At 42.2% G+C, this 22,756-nt stretch overlaps 1 protein-coding gene across 1 annotated transcript in view; it reads left to right on the top strand.

Annotated features, from left to right (window-relative positions):
- PDE11A (phosphodiesterase 11A) overlaps positions 1-22,756 on the top strand; it is a 448,382-nt gene that overhangs the window by 340,024 nt on the left and 85,602 nt on the right. The window contains exons 11-13 of the mRNA XM_062196428.1: positions 1,814-1,960; positions 2,213-2,320; positions 21,579-21,688. Coding sequence (XP_062052412.1) covers positions 1,814-1,960; positions 2,213-2,320; positions 21,579-21,688 — 365 coding nt within the window. The remainder of the gene's footprint in view (positions 1-1,813; positions 1,961-2,212; positions 2,321-21,578; positions 21,689-22,756) is intronic.

Below are 22,756 nucleotides of genomic sequence, written 5' to 3'. Positions count from 1 at the left end.
AATATTTTCAAGTTCCTTAGATGATTTTAAATTGGTTGTTTCTGGATAAGGCAAAATTTTGGTACCAAAAGAGTTCTGCTGTTGTGTGCATGTAACTAGTCTCACCCTAAGATTATTTGTATTTATAAATTTGTTTAAAAATGTGCAAAATTTAAAAAGTAAAATGCTTCCTTGGGAACACACATGCTGAAAAAGGACAGCTACACACAAAGAAATAATTTCACAATCCTCACCTTTTTAATCCCAAGGAGCAAGAGCCAACAAACCTGTTACCATATTAAGATGATTTATTGGATAAGATGATTAATATTTTAATGAAAATAAGCCATCCTCAGAATAGAAGGTTAGTTGTTCTGCAGTTTAAATGTTTAGTCATTCTTCGTCCATGTTGTGGGGGGAAAAAAAACCAATGTTTGGATTTTAGCCTGGAGATGTAAACTCCCGTGGAAGAGCACAGAGTTGTGAGGGAAGGGATTGATTATGTGGTTTCTGGAATGCTTAAAGTGCCCAGGCTTGGATTTAATTGTTCAGCCAAAGTAGTTCCAGGGCATAAATTTCTCCCTTGATAATTGATACTCAGCAAGTAGAGTAGAAATATGAATATAGAATGCCTCTGGTAATCTGAAAACATAAAAGCGACTCTTAATGAAAAGTGGCCCAAACAACATGGTAAACTCAAAGAAATTAGCATAGAAATAATTTCCAAAGATTTTATTTTTTTTCTCTTTATGCTTACATTGAGCAAGACTGACAGCTGCCTAACCTGGGCACACTGAAAACCCCACATGTATATGACCAGAACTGTATTTATGTGATGGTTTATGTAGAATGATGCTAAATGATGTAAGAAAATGTACCCCTTCAATGAAACTTGCGCTTATGCTAACCATCCAAGCATCTTTATTTTATTTTTTAAAGGGTTTATTTATTTGAAAGTCAGAGTTACACAGAGAAAAGGAGAGGCAGAGAGAGAGAGAGAGAGAGAGAGAGAGAGAGAGAATCTTCCATCTGATGGTTCACTCCCCAATTGGCCGCAACAGCCAGAGCTGCGCTGGTCTGAAGCCAGGAGCCAGGAGCTTCTTCCGGGTCTCCCACACAGGTGCAGAGGCCCAGGACTTGGGCCATCTTCTACTGCTATCCCAGGCCATAGCAGAGAACTGGATCAGAAGTGGAGCAGCCGGGACTCGAACCGGCACCCACATGGGGTACAAGCACTGCAGACAGTGGCTTTACCCACCATGCCACAGCGCTGGCCCCAAACATCTCTATTTTATCAAGACAACATATTCCACAGCAGAGATGCACTGTCTGATCCTTTCTTTCCTTCTGAAATCTGGAGCACGTGTTTAACAAAGAACTGCAGGATTTAAGAGCACAAGGAACAAGGCAAAGGGTGTATTCCCAACTCCTTCTCCTGAACTGCAGCAATTAAAATTCACAGCTGCCGGTTGCCCAGCTGTTTCTTGCATTTAGTGCTCTGCAATATGTATCAGAATGTATGACCGTGTTTTCAGTAAACTAGATGGTGCTGCACTCTACATTCTGCAGGCTATATCCACTCTGTGTGTTTTATCTTCCGATTGACTTGCCTCTCCTCTCCCCTCCCCCACCCCAACCCCCAACTTCATTTGCTTGGGGCATTTGCAGTTCAGAAACAAAAGACATTTACAGCTTGTAGTTTAGTTGTATCAGGGTGTAAGTGCAGGTCAGGCCTGATTTATGTGGCACTTCTGATAAGTAGGAGAGGAGAGGAGGACAAAGGGTTTGGGAAAGCTGATGAACTTGGTTTGACTTGCGTCTTTTGCTTTTGTAGGCCGCCAACATCCCTCTGGTGTCAGAACTGGCCATCGATGACATTCACTTTGATGACTTTTCTCTTGACGTTGATGCCATGATTACAGCTGCCCTCCGGATGTTCATGGAGCTGGGGATGGTACAGAAATTTAAAATTGACTATGAGGTAAGATGTTCTGCCTTGGGTGACCTGAGAAGTGCACCTGGGACAATTTGCTAGCCACTCTTACCCTCAGGCTACCCAAAGACAAGGCAAAGACGATGCACACCTCGTGACAGGACTGGAGAATTGGATGAGGTGTTTGTGGAAGGGCTCTGACTGCTGTGGGCCACTCAACTTGAAGCATCGTTTTGGAAATAGTCCAGAGGAGACATTTACAACTGCCTGACCCACCCACCCTCTGCCTTCCCATTCCAGACGCTGTGCAGGTGGCTTTTGACAGTGAGGAAAAATTACCGAATGGTTCTATACCACAACTGGAGACACGCCTTCAACGTGTGCCAGCTGATGTTTGCCATGCTAACTGTAAGTGTGTTCAGTGGTGGTGGAAGGTCTTCTTCCATGCGTGTGAACCTACAGACCCTCTCCTTTACATGTCCGTTTCTCTGGACATTGGCCATATGGTGGTTTGATGTCTTAGCAGCCTCAGCTATGCAAGTCTCTATTTGATAGCAACAATTTCTAGGCTTTAAAACTGTAAAGTCATTGACACCTTGGAGCAGATGTAGCCTTGGAAGGATGATTTGAGCCTCTTTTCAACATTTTACCTTGGTAAATTGGTGCTTTTACAAAAGAAATACTTGAATTTTCCAAAGTAATCTTTTTTAGAGTTGAGTAATAAAACAGATCACTGGATAAGACTTGCTGGGTTTCTGGAAAGCCAAAGGGAGTTGTGAGCATTACCCGCCAGAGCACGGAAACTCGTTGAGAACACCTATTTGGGAGAATACCAGAGGAAGTCCAGGGAGCAGGAAGGGGTGGGAACAGATGCCCTCAGAATTCAGGGGCTAACTAGGCTTAAATCCTCTACCCCAGCAGCTGTAACCCAGTGATGGTGTCCAATCTGTTTTGCAGAGATAGCTGGGGCAGCTGGCCAGAGGTAAGCCTTGGAATTAAATCTCAAAGCAAATGTTTGAGGCAAAGATTGAAACAGAATCCTCTATTCATCCCCATTTTCTGGCAAGAACTAAGGCTTGTTTTGGCCTTGTTTCCACCTACATTGTTAAGCTATCATCAAGTCAAATGCTTTCTGGCTCAAATATATTGGTTTCTTTGGCCTCATAGTACCTATATATGGATATGTGTAAAGAGGGGGAGAGAGAGAGAGAGGGTGGGAGGGAGAGGAAGAGGAAGAGAGAGAGACTCATGACATAAATACAGATACCTTATGTGTTTGCACCCAGATTGAAATTTAAACACCAGATCATAAGTTCCAAGAAATGCATTTTCTTTTGTTCCAATTGAACAAAGACTATTTTGCTTCTTCATGAAAATCTCTGCCCTGGTCTCTGCCGATTAAAATTTTACTCATCCTTTAAGACATTGATCTAATGTTAGCTTTTCCACAAAGTATTCCCCTCTCCCAAAGCATCAATAATTACTTCTTTCTCCCCACTGTATCTAGTACAGCACATTGTATTGTATCTTAAGTAACAAATGTCTCATTCTCCTATGGAGTAAGCTGCTTGCAGGAAGAGATGATTTCTTGTTCTTTCAACACAATTCACTTGTTTACTGAGCACCTATTTACTGAGGGCGCCACCAGCACCTTGCACTCTATCATGCATTTGGTGGGTTTACAACAAATGTATATTGGATTGAATTGAAATCAAATGCATATATGGTATAAGAAGATGGGACCGAAATGTCTTCACTTTATATTCAGGTAGTTGTATTCTGAGTCCCCAGCTGTCTAAGGAACAGACAGGTGGGCCTGGAAAAACTGCAGTGATTCTGTCTTTCTGTTACCTGTATAGTCAGGATGCTCTGAAGCATGAAGCTTAACTGCTCGAGTGCCAGCATTTTTGGGGGGAGTAAAAACCAACCCATAATGTTGATTTTCCAAATCAAACACGCAGTAGTTTTCCAAGTGCAGAGTTCATGTGTCTGGCTCAGAGAGGGCATTCAAAACAGAAATTATTGATTGTTTTTGGAGACCCTATGGATTTTTGGAATTGTAAAATAGGTAGGCAGGAAACTTGTTCAACAAAGGAAAAAGAGTTGACCGTGACACTGTGTTTAAAATGTTGAAGTCAGAGACAGATTTCTATGACAAGCCTTAAAATAATTGGGAGGAGGAAGCTGGCAAAGGTGACAAGATCACTGTGGACACTTGGAAGTAAATATATATGCATTTTTCTTTTTTTTTTTTTTTTTTTTTTTTTTTTTTTTTTTTTTTTTTTTTTTTGACAGGCAGAGTGGACAGTGAGAGAGAGACAGAGAGAAAGGTCTTCCTTTTTGCCGTTGGTTCACCCTCCAATGGCCGCCGCGGTAGCGCGCTGCGGCCGGCGCACCGCGCTGATCCGATGGCAGGAGCCAGGTGCTTCTCCTGGTCTCCCATGGGGTGCAGGACCCAAGGACTTGGGCCATCCTCCACTGCACTCCCTGGCCACAGCAGAGAGCTGGCCTGGAAGAGGGGCAACCGGGACAGGATCGGTGCCCCGACCGGGACTAGAACCCGGTGTGCCGGCGCCGCAAGGCGGAGGATTAGCCTAGTGAGCCGCGGCGCCGGCCTATATATGCATTTTTCATCACTACAGGTTTCCATGATTTGGGCAATCTCTATATTTTCCAAGAAACTGAAAAAAGTGGAACTCTTAAACTATACCAGCATAATGGGAGTACTTATAGAGTCCAAATATTTGAAAGTTTTGATTGTGTTTTCAAATTTGCTCAGCAGTGTTGAAGAGTATCACTGTTAGAGAAGATTTTTTTTTTTAATTTTTAAAAACATTTTATCTGAGATATACAAGCTTCATGTATTTCATATATACAGATTTAGGAACATAGTGATACTTCTCTTCCTACCATCCCTCCTCCTAAGCTCCAACCCTTTTTCCTCCTATTCCCACTCTTAATTTTTACACAGATCTATTTTCAGAATACTTTATATTCATAAGGTTGACCCTATCCTAGGTAAAGAGTTCAACAAATAGCATGAAGGAAAAAACACTGCTCCTCAGCAGTAGAAACAAGGGCTGTCACCAGTCATCAAATCTCAAGATATCCATTCACTCCAGTACATTATGTGTTAAGTACTCTATTAGTTTGGGTATTGTTTTTGTATTGATGCTAACACAAAAAAGGAAAGACTTCATTGCTATAAGAGGGGATGGGCAGGACTTTGGAAAGAAAATGTTAGTGGCTATCACTTTTCTCCTTCACATTGAACTGTGCAACCACATCTGGAAAAGTTATTATTTCCTGCTCATTAAATGAATGAGAATTACTTTAGGCTGAAAATATTGACTTCTGTTTGTTCTTCATACAAGCATCTTCTCCAGCTTGACCGTGAATAATCTGGTTAAGCAGAATTTTTTAACTGAGAAAATAATTATGAAGATGACAGAAATTACTTGATCAATGTAGACAGAATTGAATTTAATTCACTCATCAATTCTAATTTCTGAAATATGACCTCAGCCTAAGAGAAAATGACACCTTACTTATTTCCATTGGATAGGCACTAATGCTTCTGGAATTCCTGTAGATTATTAAAGCCTTTCATTGTTTTCATCTCATCTGTGATACTATTTCCATTCAAGTGGCCTCGTATTCTGTTTCCATGTGATAAGTCAGAAATTTTCTGTTAATCTGGAGAAAGAGAAATTCGCCATGCACCAACCACTGGATTCAGATGGGATCACAAAGCCAAACACAGCAGATATGTGCTGAAAATTCCTCTAGATGGTGCTCCAAGGCAAAATTTCTCTGCCATTGCTGGAAAAGAAGGGGAGGGGAGGAGAACCTTCCCAGCCTTCCTTGAAAGTGCTTCTTTTCCTCCAGCACAGGTGATAACTGAGGCCCACATCCCACACAATAAATGTTTTCCCTGAAAGAGACACTAACAAAGCCAGATAGCCAGAAAAGAGCCCCGCCCATCAGGACGAGCTGTTTTGCACCTGCCTCCTTGCCCGCTGTGCTGTTAGCATGAATAATACAGTGCTCTCTGTCTAACCCTAAACCTGGGATTGTGTGTTTTCCTAAGCACATCGTCTGAAAATCAGAACCTGCATAGTTCTGTGTCACTACTGAGCAAATGCTGGCATCTCACGTGTGACAGGACAAGGAAATTATAAATATAAACACCAGCTTCCTAACTCTTAACCTTGAAATCATTTCACACATGAGAAAAACTTACTGACTCAAAATTGCATTTTGCAAAAGTACTGAGACTCATATGTAGGTAACAAAGCAGTTTTGTTCCTTTAAAATAAAACTACCTTGTAGGGTAGATAATTGATATAAATTATTGGATATTTAGTTCACTCAGAACCTTATTGAATACTTATTAATTTGTCCCATCTCTCCAGCCTAAAATTTCAAATTTATAAAAACAGGAACTTCTATGTTATCCTTGACTTTTAAAGAGATATTTGGATCATTAAAATTTACTAAACACATACTTTGAACTTCCTCAATGAGTACAATATGTACTGCTAGCTACTATTTATGGTTAAAACAAGAAATAAAGACCTTCAAATCAATGCCAGTTTTACAAATTCTCTTTTTTTAATACAGAATCTTGTGGAATAAATATTCCACCGAGCACATACATACATAATGAAAGATGATGGACACATTTCTCACATTCATGATTTAGATCAGATACAGGAAACAACTTGGACTTCTGCTGGTATTCTGTAAAATAAAAGGCCTGTGGTGGTGCCAATGTTGCAAAGACGGTGTTTGGTTTTATAAGTGGCATATGCGCTCTGACAGCTTTTTCAAGAGGGAGAGCTTTCTTTAAGTGTCAGTATTCTTTACTATCCCATAAATGTACTCATTAGCACTTTGGGCCTGCCCTACATCCTGTGGGGGGTTCAATAAAGATTAATTGAATGAGTGACTTTAGTTCAGGGAAATATTATTCAAGCAACCGTGCTGCTCAATGTCCACTTTTACAAAATCAACAACTATACAATGATGAGCAGCCATCACTGCGGGAAAATCTTGCTCTCTCTTCGCATCACACCAAGGTTCAGCCAGGGTTCATACAGAATATTGTGATCTTGTAGGATTCACTGGATAGGAAAAGAGAAGAGCACACACTCCCATTAAAATTTATGGTGGTGCTGGCGCGTGCCGCTGGTGGGGAATTTCAGTTAAACACTAATAATAACCAAGTATCACGGCAAACACAGTGATACCCCCTGACATTTCCTGGGGGCTCCTTAAATCTTCAGTGTGGAGGGAACATGCTTAAATCCGTATTTGTGTTGTCAACAAGGTTACTTTCAGAGATAAGCCAACCGTTTTATTGATCATTCAAACAGAGAGCAGCAGGGACGTTTAGGGGGAGATCCGCCCTGTTCATAGCTTGAGGATAATGCACAGCCATGGCCTGCGCTTGTCAGGGACACCCTGGATTTTTGAGGCAGAAATCTTCTTCTAGAAGGAGATATTAGAAGCACAATGAGAACTTTTTTTCTTTCCCCCAAGAAAGATAAAACCAATCGAATTTTTAAATCAAATATTTTTGCTCAATAACTAGAATCCTAACCTCAACAGAAATCGAATTCCTTTGTAGATTATAACGTTGGGACATACGAAGAGATCTGGATGTTCTGTTACAATAAAGTAACCATAACCACGTTTGTGATCACCAAACATCATCTTTATACTGCAATTCCTTATCAATACAGGCAGTAACTGGTTACATTGACTTTAAAATAAATGGCAAGATGATCATAATGACACAATAAATCCGTATGCTAGAAAAGCCAGCTCTTTAATCTTCATGTAGAGGTAATGTAGAGGATGGCAAATTTCTAATCCAGGAAAGGAGTTACTTATAGTGTTTTGGCAGAATATCAAGGCACTATAAATTAACCCTGGAGCTAATCAATTTAAATATTATGTTAAAATTACATCGAAGGAGGTTTCTGTTTTCATTCTCTTTGCCTGCATCTCAGGGTCCACATTAGGCACTTCATGCTTCTAGCTGACATTCCCTTTATCCACGTTTACTTTATAAAAGAAAAAAAGGCAGAGCTGCACATAAATAAGAACCTGGTGTGCTAATAACCAAACATGCACTTGGGCAGCAGGATAATCCAATCCATTTCCTCTCACAGGAGACTACCCTCCATAACTCACTTTAAGCGCTGCCATTCATGAGCTGTGGGTCATTCCCTTTCTAGTGAACATAAATCCTCCCGCACCATCAGCCAGAGCCGGGTATTTGTCTTAGGACATGGAAATTGTGCAAGTGTGTGAGCATGATCATGGCCAGCATTCCAGGCCAAGGATGAGCTCCTGCTCACGGTCACAAACTCATGAGGAAATATGTGTGGTTTGGAGTCCAGGGCTGCCCAGTTACAATATAAGATTTTTATGAAAGCGCATTTATTCTTGCACTTTTTACAGTGTTGGTAAACTGCTTAATCTGACGCTTTGTGTTTTATGACACCGGCCGAATCCTTCAGGTCAGGGAGACCGAGCCGCAGAGCCACGGTCATTTATCACAGCCTCCGTTTTCCACGGTGGATGGCTTCCTGGTCGTACTTTCTTGGGGGTTGAAATCTGCCACCTAAAGGTGTTAAGTTAGGAGTTTCTGAAAGTTTTAGACTTTTCATGGGGCTCATGTTCAATTTGGGCTCACTGGTGGCTGATAAAAATTTGGGTGAACTTTAGAGAGGCCTCGTAGAATTGAAATTCACCACCCTGACCACTCTGGCGCCTGGAGAGGGCTGTTCTGCACAGTTAGTGTGCACCAGGTGATCTGCTTCCTTCTCTGTGCTCGCAGCTCATGTGTTATGTTGTATTCAGCTTGCCAGTAATTTATTGTCAATAAGATGTATTTCTAAATACGCACAAAATATACTGTGCTTGTCTACAAAAGAAGCAGAAAGCACATACATTCTTAGTTTTGAAAGCTACGCCCCTAACAATCTGATACTCTTTTTGTGTCTTTTTTTTTCTTTTTTATTTTATTTTATTTTATTTTTTATTTTTGACAGGCAGAGTGGATAGTGAGAGAGAGAGACAGAGAGAAAGGTCTTCCTCTTTGCCGTTGGTTCACCCTCCAATGGCCGCCGCGGTAGCGCGCTGCGGCCGGCGCACCGCGCTGTTCTGATGGCAGGAGCCAGGTGCTTATCCTGGTCTCCCATGGGGTGCAGGGCCCAAGCACCTGGGCCATCCTCCACTGCACTCCCTGGCCACAGCAGAGAGCTGGCCTGGAAGAGGGGCAACCGGGACAGGATCGGTGCCCCGACCGGGACTAGAACCCGGTGTGCCGGCGCCGCAAGGTAGAGGATTAGCCTATTGAGCCGCGGCGCCGGCCTTTTTGTGTCTTTTTAAAATGCAATGTATGTGATACCTCCATACAGCTATGTTCATACGTTATCTCAATTGAAACGGGAACCTTGGTTTTTGTTTTATTTGTGGTTTACACATAACTACCAAGTCTTATTTAGTCTGACAACTTTCCTATACCATTTGTTCATCCTTTTGCACATTTAATTAAAAGTGATAGCAAAAATATATTAAACAATCTATTTTTAATCACATCAGGACATCTTGAGAATGAAATAAACAGTGTTCACAGATGCCAGAGGTTTGCGTTGAAATTCCCTAGCACCAAGAAAAGCAAAAGAAAAAGAAAAAGAAAAACAAAACAAAACAAAACCTACTACATGTAGAGACAGATGAAACAAGATTGGCAAAATGTAGATTACCCTTGCAGCTAGGCAATTAATGCATGGGGTTCATTATAGTATTTTATTTTTGTTTATTTTTAATTTTCCAAATAAAGATTTAAAATTATGGGGCTGGTGCAGTGGCCTAGAAGGTTAAGTCTCTGCCTGCCCTGCCGGCATCCAATATGGGTGCCGATTCAATCCCAGCTGTTCCTCTTCCCATCCAGCTCCCTGCTAATGTGCTTGAGACAGCAGCAGAAGATGGCCTAGGTCCTTGGGCCCTTGTACCCATGTGGGAGACCTGGAAGAAGCTGCTGGCTCCTAGCTTCAACCTGACCCAGGCCTGGCCACTGGGGCCATCTGGGGAATGAACTAGCAAATGGAAAATCTATCTCGTTCTCCACCCCTCTCTATCTCTGCCTTTCAAATAAATAAATGAGCCTTTAAAATTATAATAAAGCAGTTAAAAAATTAAATCTTGGGGTGGCTTCTGACATAGCAGTTAAAACCTCACTTGGGGTGTTCAAGAGTTTGAGTCCCAGCTCTACTCCCAATTCCAGCTTCCTGCTCGTATGTACCAGGGGAGGCAGCAGGTGTTGCCTGACTAGTTGGGTCACTGTCATCCATGTGTGGCACCCAGATTGAGTTTCTGGCTCCCAGTTTCAGCCTGGTCCATCAGTAGCTGTTATGGGCATTTGGGGAATGAACCAGTTGAGGGGAGATTTCTTTCTGTCTTATGTGTGTGTGTGTGTCTACCTTTCAAAAAATAAATAAATATGAATTCTTGGGATTAAAAATAAAACTGTACAAAATCAGTCCATATTTTAAAATTCATGCCTCAAACATTCATTCACCACATGTAGTTGTACCCTGTATGCCATTGAGTTTTTGCTGCCTTGCCTTTCTAAGACTTATGTGGGAAAGCATTGGTGACAATATTTGATGATAAGAGTCAATAATCTGCCCAACACATGGCTTAAGTTTCCTGGTTTGATAGTAAGCGTCTTCAGAAATTTCAGGCTGCAAAAGAAAGTCATTTCAGTGTAAACTACCAACTCTTGAGCTTGGTAAGGAAAGAATGATTGTAGACTTAAATCAATATTTAATTAATATCAAATCAATATTTGGCTACATTTGTCTTGAAAAGAAAGAGAAGAAAATTCAATCAAATTGGGCTCCCATGGAAAGTGAGACAACCTGCAAGTGGTTTATGTTGTGCCGTGTGCTCTGCTAGAGGTAGACATGTAAATATGTCAGTGCTGGGTATGTCACAGCTGGAAGGGTTCTGCTCACTGGACCTCAAAATGGGGCTGAAGCACCTTTTTTCTCAGCTCAGCAAACCCAAACCCAACTATTGGCAGATACTACTGTAAGCACCAAGGGAGTGACCACTAAATCTTGAGCCTGTCGTTTGGGCAATGGGATTTTTCCTCCCATTGGGGGATTGTGGAAGATCTGCTCTTCTCTCCCTTGTGCTGCATCGTCCTTGTAAGATGTAGAATTGAATAGTATAAATCTACTCAGAAGCACTTCTGGCAGGCAGTTGAGATCCACTTCCACCCTAAAGCCTGAGAAATTTGTTTGCCTAAAACCATTGCCTTGGAGTATATGGAGTAGTTTGACACTCATCAGCCTACCCTTTGGATTTATGTGTTGAGAGGCTGCCATTCCATCGTGAATCCAACAAAACAGGCTTCCAAAGAAGAAAGCTGGGCTTGCTGTAAATACAGGTGGTTCTCAGACATCTACCTTAGCCATTCTCTTGCCACCCTGACTCTCCCAAGACTGGGATAGGAGCTGAATTGGAGCTGCTGATAGACACCCTTCTGTTGGAACCTTGTTCCCATTAGGAGATATAGGATTCACTGATAGATTCCTCATGTTATGCCAACCATCAACATTGCAATAGGGGCATTTTTTCAGAGAACATGACTACCTTGAATATGCATTTACAATGATACCCTCACAGAGCACTTTTTGGCTGAAGTTATTTTATTTATTTATTTACATTTTTAATTTATTTATATAAAGGAAACAAATTTTATGTATTTCTTTCTTTCTTTCTTTTTTTTTTTTTTTTTTGACAAGCAGAATGGACAGTGAGAGAGAGAGAGAGACAGAGAGAAAGGTCTTCCTTTTGCCGTTGGTTCACCCTCCAATGGCCGCCACGGCCAGCACACTGCGGCCGGCGCACCGCACTGATCTGAAGTCAGGAGCCAGGTGCTTCTCCTGGTCTCCCATGGGGTGCAGGGCCCAAGCACTTGGGCCATCCTCCACTGCACTCCGTGGCCACAGCAGAGAGCTGGCCTGGAAGAGGGGCATCCGGGACAGAATCTGGCGCCCCGACCGGGACTAGAACCTGGTGTGCCGGTGCAACTAAGCGGAGGATTAGCCTGTTGAGCCATGGCGCCGGCCCTCTTTTTTTTTTTTTTTAAATGACAGGTAGAGTTATAGACAGTGAGTGGGAGAGACTGTTTGTTCTCTCCCCAAATGGCCGCCACGGCCAGCACTGCACCAATCTGAAGCCAGGAGCCAGGTGCTTCTTCCTGGTCTCCCATGCGGGTGCAGGGGCCCAAGCACTTGGGCCATCCTCCACTGCCCTCCCGGGCCACAACAGAGAGCTAGACTGGAAGAGGAGCAACCGGGACTAGAACCTGGCACCCATATTGGATGCCGACACCGCAGGCAGAGGATTAGCCAAGTGAGCCACAGCACCGGCCCTATGTATTTCATGTATACAGTTTTGAGAGCCTAATGATAACTTCCCACCTTACCCTCCCTCCTTCCCCCTTCCTTCCTTATTTTTATTTTAATTTTTACAGTGCATACTTTCAACTCACTTTACAATCATTAGCATAACCCTCCAGTATACAAAGTAATTCAACAAGTAGTAAGTAGAATAACCACTGTTCCTCAAGAGTATAAACAAATAACCAAATCTTAGAATGTCAGTTTTGCTCATATATGTGCACCAAATTGAAGGCTGAGACAGTGACCCTGCATCGTTCTGTGTACTAGAAATTAAATGTTGCTGTAATGCAGCCTTTAAGTCTCCAGCTCGAAGGACCCCCAGATCCAAGGCATCTGTAGATGGGATAAGCCATGAGGGCATAGACTAGCGATGTGGTATACAGATTCCTCTAGAGGAGGTGTTTCCTTGAGAAACCATGTCCTTCAAAATCCTTGGAAAGGTCTGAGCAATACGCTTTGCTCTTCTTGTCCAGAAGAGGTAGAGAGATAGACAGGAGGAAGACTCTGCAAAAACAAGTCATGCTGTTCCCTCCACCCCAGCCAGTCCACTGAGGTCTCTGCAGTAGTGTCTGCGTATCAGCAACATTTGAAGTGAAGCACCTCTGGCTTGGGTTTTCTTCAACTATTAGGAATTTCTAGCACATCATGGGATTTCTTGCCTTTTAGTTTGCTATCTGCCAGATCTCAGAGTCAACAGGATAAACTCATTAGGAAATCTCTCGCCATTTAGTACCTCCAGTAGTAGGCTTCAATGCTTAATGAAGTAATCCAGTCTCCAAAAAACAAATATCATGGTTTGTCTGATTTGTGTTAACTGTTATATATATAGTACAAAAAATGTAATGTATATGAGTGATAATGGACATCTTGAGATTTGATTATTTTTATGGCCCTTTTCTATACTCCTGATGAATAGTAGTCTTTCTGCTTAATATTTGTTGAAATCTTTATTTAGTGGGGGATTAAGCTTGTCATTATAAAGTAAATTAGATATATATCATTGCAAAAATTAAAAGAAAAATAAGAATGGAAGGAGGAGGCAGAGTGGGAGTATCATTATATTCTTAAATCTGAATATATGGAATACATGAAATCTGTTCCCTTTATGTAAATTAATTAATTATATTTTTACAAAGTAACATGAGGGCAGAATTTCTAGCATTACTTTCTCAGATTATTATGCCAGGACTGCACACATGACAAGGACATACATGCAGTCCATGATGTGCCATCTCCAGGACCAAAGCAGATATGGTAGCCTGTCTACCATTACCCTCTTCCACAAATTGCAATCAATGACAGATTCTCATTGAAAATGGGAATTCTGGGGCCAGATGGTGACACAACGAGTTAAGCTGCTGCCTTCAAAGCCAGCATCTCATATGGGCACCGGTTCAAGTCCCAGCTGCTCCACTTCTGATATAGCTTCCTGGGCCCATGTCCTTGGTCCCCTACACCCAGGTAGGAGACACGGATGGAGTTCCAGGCTCCTGGCTTTGGCCTGACACAGCCCTGGGGATTGTGGCCATTTGGGGAGTGAACCACTGGATGGGAGATCTCTCTTTCTCTCCCTCTCTTTCTAACTCTGCCTTTCAAATTAAAAATAAACAAATCTAAATAAGTAAATAAATAAATGGGAAATCTGCGCACTGTCCTGGCCAGCTCCCAGTGTGACCAGACTACGTGTGCAGCATGGGCCAGGAGCATTGCCCTCTTCTTCACTTCTCTGTTCCTAGTGTCTGGCACAGAGTAAATGCTGAATACTATAAACAGTTCCTCCTGAATAAATGAATGGATACTTTTCAGAATGTCACTGTGTTATTTCATGTTGGAAGAGTTTGATGAAGTTTGACATTATTCTTAAAACAAAAAAAATTCACAAGCACATATCCACACACATAAACATATGGTATATATCTAAGTACTTAAAAATTCTTAGAAAGTAGAATTAAGAGATAAATATATTTTGGTGCAAAAAATTGAAATCCATGCATAGTTTTTCATAATATGCAACTTCCATGAACTTTTTGAAGATCCTCCATATGTCTTGACTGTCTCTTTACTTAGATGTTATATTTGCTGCTTACATTTCTTAAATGACATATTAACCTAACTTTCTTAAATGATGTATTAACCTAAATAATTATTGGGTAGAGGATAGAAAAGACATAATTTTATTTGAAGATAAAAAGAATAAGCCAAAGTCTAGAATGAGATCAGTGCATTAAAATATACTTTTTTGCTATCTCCCTGCTTTCTTTTGAAAGTTATATTGTCCTCAGCAGACAGATGACTTTTTCCACTCCATATGGGTACATGCAGGTCTGAATAGATAGGGCTTGAAGGAAGATGGATGAGGACGGAGGAGGCGTAAATGGACACTCAGTGGCAGGTGGACACTTTTCAGGCTTGACGATTCTCAGAAACCATTTACCAGGCAGCTTTAAATCACAGTCAAGAGATAGGTACTGCTTCAGTAACTCAGGTATCACAAGTCAAGAGAAGTAAATATTTCGTGTGTGTGTGTGTGTGTGTGTCGTACTTCAGGGATTCTTTACTCCTGGATCCAGGGATGGACTCTGTGGTCTTTGAATATCATAAAAATCAAGAAAAATGCCTGGGAGGAAAGTTCATGGCTTTCATCAAATTCTCAAAAGTATCCACAATACACATAGTTTACAAACTAGACACTGGATTTTTAAAACAAGGGAGCAGTGGCTGTGTTGGGAATCATAGCAAAATATATTCTGTCCTACTATAGAATGGGTGATAACTGGTGGCTTTTAAAAACTGATTTGGGGGGCCGGCACCGTGGCTCACTTGGTTAATCCTCCACCTGCGGCGCCGGCATCCCATATGGGCGCCGGGTTCTAGTCCCTGTGCTCCTCTTCCAGTCCAGCTCTCTGCTGTGGCCCGGGAGGGCAGTGGAGGATGGCCCAAGTGCTTGGGCGTCCGCACCTGCGTGGGAGACCAGGAAGAAGCACCTGGCTCCTAGCTTTGGATCGGCATAGCTCCGGCCGTAGCGGCCATTTTGGGGGTAAACCAATGGAAGGAAGACCTTTCTCTCTGTCTCTCTCTCCCACTGTCTAACTCTGCCTGTATAATAATTAAAAAAAAAAAAAACTGATTTGGGATCATGATTTGAGTCTATTAGATGACATTTAATTTTAACTCTGAATTAAATTTATAGTCAAATTACCTTAGTGTTAACATTATTCCTATTATTGTTCTGATTGGTCAGCTAGCTCTAGTCAATAGTATTCTCATAGCGAAAACCTCTCTACATTTCAGTGCAATGTCATTGTTTACAATACCTACTTCCACAGTATCATAGATATATATTTCATTGTTGGAAATTGTTTTAAAGATTTATTTATTTCTTTATTTGAAAGGCAGAGTTAAAGTGAGAGAGGGAAAGAGAGAGAGTGAGCAAGAGAAAGAGAGATCTTCCATCTGCTGGTTCACTCTCCAAATGGCTAAAACAGCCAGGGTTGGGCTAGGCTGAAACCATGAGCTTCTTCTAGGTCTCCCACATGGGTGCAGGGGCCCAAGGACTTTACCTATCCTCTGCTGCTTTCACGGGTGCATTAGCAAGGAGCTGGATCAGAAGGGAGTAGTCAAGACTCAAATCAGCACCCATTTGGGATGCCAGTGCTGCAGATTTAGGCTTACCTTCTGTGCCACAGTGTTGGCCCCCATAGTTGAATTTTTAAAGGAACTTTTACATATTTATTTTTATTTTATTCAAGAGACAGATTTATCATCTGCTGGTTCACTCCCCAAATACCCAGGAGTGGGCTAGACTGAAATCAGGAGCCCCAGACTCAACTGAGTTCTCCTACATGGATTGCAGTGACCCAAATACTTGAGCCATTGCCTGCTGTCTCCCAGGGTGCACAGGAAGCTGGATCAGAAACAGAGTAGCTGGGACTCTAATCAGATACTCTGATATGGGATTTGGGCATCCCAAGTGGTGACTTAAGCAGTGCACCACATACTTACCTGCTCCCTCAGATCTGCAATACCAAACCCAACAAGGTATACTTATAATTTAAAGGTGATAGAGATGACCAAAAAAAGACACTTTCATCCCCCTCTTCTTTCAAAAAATCACCCCAAGTAGCAAAAAAACAATAAGAAATGTATGAAAACGCTAGCTTTCATATAATCCTAACAGATGAAGGCAGCAAACAGAGGATTGTTCATAATTGAGCAGAGAAAGGCACCGTGAGGAGAGAGCGGATGAAGAATCAACACACCCAGAACCTAGCAAGGCTTAGGAACTGGAGGATTCAGGTACCACAAAAAATAAGGTGAGGTGAGATGAGACAGTGATGAAAACAGCTGAGTCGCGGCGCCGGCACACCGGGTTCTAGTCCCGGTCGGGGCACCGATCCTGTCCCGGTTGCCCTTCTTCCAGGCCAGCTCTCTGCTGTGGCCAGGGAGTGCAGTGGAGGATGGCCCAAGTACTTGGGCCCTGCACCCCATGGGAGACCAGGATAAGCACCTGGCTCCTGCCATCGGAACAGGCGGTGCGCCGGCCGCAGCGTGCCTACCGCGGGGGCCATTGGAGGGTGAACCAACGGCAAAAGGAAGACCTTTCTCTCTGTTTCCCTCTACTGTCCACTCTGCCTGTCAAAAAAAAAAAATTAAAAAAAAAAAAAAAGAAAACAGCTGAGTCTCCAAGCCCTCTCCTCCTCCCGTGGTCAGAGGGTTCCTCACACCCCCATCCAGGCAGTAACCATAGTATTGTTGGAGAAACTGGACTCCCTGCCTTGGAGACACCAGCAAAGGAGAAGTTAGGGTGAGGTCACACAGGAAATAAGAGGTTTCAGTGAGAGCCCATGTCCTCTTCGATGGGAAGCTTCAATTCTCTCTCCTCAGGATGTCAAGGCCCAAGTTTACACCATTCCCAGGCAACAGATTGAGGAGCCTGGAGAAAATGAGATAAGACTCTGATGTTTGAGGATCTCCAGCAAAAGACCAGCCAGCTACTTGATCACCCTGTGGGCAGGCCCGGCAAGCTGCAGCCCCGAAACCCACTGTGACTTGGTGTTGTGCCTTATTCTTAGATGTGAACAGAACATTAAAAATGACCAGACGCTGGAGGGAAGCCTCCAAGAACAGAGAAAAAGAAGGAGTATGGAGAAGTAGGCAATTGGGACAGAAAGAAATTTCAGAAGAACTGTAATCACAGCCCAGCACACAATAGCAAAGATATAGAGTCAACCTAGACATCCATCAGCTGATGACTGCACAAAGAAAATGTGGTGTATTTGCAGGGTGGAATATTACCCAGCCATTAAAAACGATGAAGTCCTGACATTTGTAACAAAATGGATCGACCTGGAGATCGTTATGCTAGTGAAATAAGCCAGATACATAAAGACAAATCCATGCTTTCTCTCATACGTGGAAGTTAATATGTAGAGTATAAAAAACGTGTGGATATTATATTATTTGATATATAGATAATTGTAAATCTTGTCTTCACTGAATTATACCCTCTGCATAATAATATACCCTCTTCTCTCACTTTATGACACTTGTCATGAATCCTACATTATGTAATATTAATATACCTGCTTTTAAGACAAATTGTATGAATGTATATATAATATTTACATAGAAAATAAATATGACAAAATGTTAAAGATTCTTAAATCTAAGTAAATATTGTTAAAATTTAATATCTTCAGAAAAATAAAACAATGCTTCCATGGAGAATAGCATGCTTATATATCAAAATAGCATGCTTATAAATTAAAAATATTAATTATTTCTACAAAGTGAGAGGGAAATTCTATATGAGAAAGATGAAATAACTACATAAGAAAATAAATAGGCCAGCACACGGCTCACTAGGCTAATCCTCTGCCTGTGGCGCTGGCACTCCTGGTTCTAGTCCTGGTCAGGGAGCCAGTTCTGTCCCGGTTGCTCCTCTTCCCTGCTGTGACCTGGGAAGGCAGAGGAGGATGGCCCAAGTTCTTGGGCCCTGCACCTGCATGGGAGACCAGGAGGAAGCACCTGGCTCCTGGCTTCGGATCAGCGCAGCGCGCCAACCGTGGTGGCCATTTAGGGGGTGAACCAACAGAAGGAAGACCTTTCTCTCTGTCTGTCTCTCTCTCTCTCACTGTCTAACTCTGCCTGTCAAAAAATAAATAAATAAAAGAAAAGAAATATAAGAATTCCAGTATTTGTGCCAGCGCTGTGGCACAGTGGGTTAAAGCCCTGGCCTGAAGCACTGGCATCCAATGTGGACGCCAGTTCTAGTCCCGACTGCTCCTCTTCCAATCCAGCTCTCTGCTATGGCCTGGGGAAGCAATAGAAGATAGCTCAAGTTCTTGGTCCCCTGCACCCATGTGGGAGACCTGGAAGAAGCTCCTGGCTTCAGCTCGGCGCAGCTCCAGCAGTTGCGGCCATTTGGGGAGTGAACCAACAGAAGGAAGACGTCTCTCTCTGTCTCTCCCTCTCACTGTCTGTAACTCTATCTCTCAAATAAATAAATAAAATCTTTAAAAAAAATTCAGTGTCCAACCAAATGGCATTCATTCAGATAGTCCAGAAAAAAATATTGAAGACAAAAAATTTTTTTAAAGTTTAAGAGAATATTGTACTAAAAATTTGAACCCTCAGATTGGGCTACCACACAAATTGAGAAAAAGTCCCAAAATTGCAAAGTACATCTTCTTTAAATTGTGAAACACTAGGGATAGAGAAGAGATTTTAAAGGAAAATCAAGTAATAGTCAAAGTGTTCTTTTCCACAGCAAGAAAACAACAGAGCCATCCTTCAATATTCTAAGTGAGAATGTTTCAACCTAGAATTATTAGATGAGCTAGCAATTGGGGATGAGAACAGAATAAAGACTTTTATCTGTCATGCAAAACCTCCAAAACAGTGAACTGCCCAGTGTTAAGCAATGCACACCCTTTCTCGTGAAGCCTGGCAGGTGTGCGCCTACAAAACGAGGGTGTCCAGGAGGAGGGAGAAAGGCGTGGGATGCAGGAGGTAAGAAAGCAGCAGCAGAAGCTGCGAGGGGACAGCCCTGAGTGACAATGAGGGATGCCCAGGAGGGCAGCTATCACCAGACAGAGAATCCAGAACAGACAACAGGGTCAGCTTGCAGGAAGGAGTCCCAGGATGGGAAGGATCCAGTGAAAGGTATGGCACTCTTGTCCCGCTCTAAGATTGTTTTGAGAATCACTTTACAGAATTGTGCAGGATGTGAGAAGACCTAGATGTCTGAAATCCTAACTCCAGGACTTGCAAAAATGTTCGTAAGAAAGGAAGCAATCATTCTGTGTTAGTTGACTCAGCACCGATGGTAATTAAAAGGTGATAATCAGGAAAGCTCTGAACCTGGATTGCCTTGGGGCCATGGAGTGAGTAGTAGAACGTAAACTCGCACCTGCCACCAAATATCATCAGTGTTGAAGGACTGACCCTGGGGAAAGCATCCTGGAGCTTGCCCTTGCTGTGCCACATACAAGCTGTGAGCCCTTGGCTCTATGATGTAGCCTCTGTGACTCAGTTTTCTCATCTGTTACTGGGTTAATAATAATTCCTAACTCATAAGACAGTGAGAATTAAATAAGTGAAACAGTATAAAACTCTCAGGACAGTATCAGTACATAGGAAGGCCCATATAAGGATGTATCAAATAACCAGGTGCTAATATGTGCATATTAAATAGAAATATATGGAACTACAAATTTAGGTAAAAAAGAAAATGGAAAGCAGATGCCCATGGGAGTCAGAAAATGGAAGAATGAGGAATTTCTGGGTCTTGCTTCTCAGTCTCTTAGTACAACTTGAATTTTGTAATAATGATCACAGGTAAAACTGTAAGTAAAATGAAATTGATTTAAAACAACCAACTACCAATTCCAAACCTTAAAATGGAGGGTGCATACAGGCTCTGACATGGACTGTTTCATACTCCCAGACAATTTATTAATCATTTCATTTGCTATACAGATGAAATTGTACAAGTATGCATTTCTAAATGTAACAGTGGACTCAAGTCAGTTTTTACAAAATAGATTTTCCAACACAGGAACCTGTTATTCAGTAATTTCTGCATTAAAAACAAAACTAATTAGAAAGTAAAGATTTCTTTGCTGTAAGAGAAGTGTTTTATAGATACTAGCCAGTGATATAGATTTGGGTGGAAAAACACACATACATGAAGAGTAAAGCAATTTGAGTCCTAACTCTTCCCCTCCTCCTGCCCTGTGATGAAGATTTTAATAAGTAATGAAATGGGAGACTTACTAAGTAAAAGGCCTTGGATCAAGAAAATGCATAGCCCGGCTTTCCCAGAGGTGCACTTTCTCTTCTGAACTAATGAAAGGGCCAGCAGGAACCAAAGAACCATCGCTGCCCTTGGTTACATGAGTATATCAAAGTGCTTCTAAAAGAAACCCCATCACACGGATTTTTCACAAGCAGACTACCACAGGATAAGAAAAAATGAATTCCAAGTAATGTATACTCCACCTGATCCTCAATCTGGGTTGCCTAATCCTCCCTCAAATTATTGTTTCCTGGGCATGCACTGCCCTGGTATCTGAGTGAATTTAATCTACTCCCAACCCAATATGAATTAAGGCGTTTTCAAGATAGCTTCTATAATGTCAACATGTAACAACCCAAGTAATTCTAACTTGCTCCTTTTAATATAAAAAAGAGCCTTATTTCCCTTTCTTTTGTCTGCTCTCCCTGGAATGGCATCTGGTGGATATGGCATTCAATTCAAAATCCACAGCCCTCTTTTATCCCCTACTATGAGAAACCCAGTGCTCTCTTCATTACAAAGTAGAATAACAGAACACATTTTGCTCTGGGCCTTTGCCAAACTGTCACTGTATCTGGAGACTATACCCTCCTCCCTGAAAAGGAAAGAAAACAGTCTAAACTCTGTCCCAGCAAGGCAGCACAGGCCACTGTGACAGCGAGCTAATTCATCACTGTGGGGACCTGAGGCTGTGCAACTGACCACTCAACCCTCAGTCATCCAGGGGGATGGCAGTTAATCATTTCCTTAAATGATGTGGCTATGAAAACAGGGCTGATTGTTGCTCAGTGGACTGACCTGATCCACGCCCCCCCCCCCCCCCAACCCTCTGTGCCCCCGGTAGTGACTGTTGCCATTTTCTCCTTCTTCCCAGACTGCTGGGTTTCAAGAGATTCTGACCGAGGTGGAAATTTTAGCGGTGATTGTGGGATGCCTGTGTCATGACCTCGACCACAGGGGAACCAACAATGCCTTCCAAGCTAAGTAAGTGTTCTAATTGTTGTTATTTTAATGCATTTGCCTTTCTGTTCGGAGCCAAAGGTGATGAGTGCTAAAGAGTAAAGCATTAATTTCTGGCATCAGGGGCCAAGGCCATGCAGGCTTGGGCGTGCATGTCATGGGGACCATCCATCTTTATAATTCCCTATTCTTCTTTTAATTGCAAATTTGCCCTTCATGTCATGCTTGTTGATCTGGTCTGTCTCTGTTGACCTCAGTCAGATAGCAAAGCTCAAATTTTTAAAGGGCCTAGATCTTTCCTCCCAAAACATTTGTCTGTGTGGCATTATAAGCTTATTATACTTGCTACTCTCAAAATCTGGTTTTAAAAACATTAAAATAAAAGCCAGTCTTTGGAAATTTTACATCACAAAACATCTCTTCCTGCTGCAGTCTTTTCTAGTGTTCTTTTGACTCTGGGTGTTGTGGAATCTACAGTGAAATAAAGCTACCTACAAGGAGTAAAGTCTTTGCTCCCTTTATCCCCACTCCCACAGAAAGGTGGAAAACAAAAAGAAACAGAATTTACATAAATACAAGTACAGGGATGTAGAGGCATCTATTTGCCATGCGGAAGAAGAGCATGACAGAATAATGTGTCCCTGAGCAAGTTGTACTGGTCAAGATAGCCATTGCTTGGTGGCTCACAGGTGCTGGAAAGAAACCCCAAGGCTCTTGACCCTTATATTGAGCATCCAGTTTTAGTGTTCTTTTCATTTTCTGTTGGCATACAAGAGATCAGAAGCTGGAGAGAAAAATTGGGAGCAGGAGGAGTAGAGGTTTGGGAAAGCTGTAACAAAGAGGTGAGATTAAAATGACTGATTGCAAAGAACATCAGCCTCAGATGACTAATTTCAAAGCCCTCAGAATAAATCGGCCTCTACTCATATCATCTGAAACTTCAGTAGTCAACTGTGTGTCAGCAGGTTCCTTTCAGTTCTGTTCCCCAAATGCCTATTCACTGAGACACTGGACCCTTGCATGTGCTTGTGTTTTTATACTGGGCCCTTCCTTAACCATGCTGAATCCTGTAGCTTATCATTACAACTCTCT

Source organism: Lepus europaeus, chromosome 1 (genome assembly GCF_033115175.1).
Source record: "Lepus europaeus isolate LE1 chromosome 1, mLepTim1.pri, whole genome shotgun sequence".
NCBI classification, from domain to species: Eukaryota; Metazoa; Chordata; class Mammalia; order Lagomorpha; family Leporidae; genus Lepus; species Lepus europaeus.
This window is presented reverse-complemented; position numbering and strand designations above follow the sequence as displayed.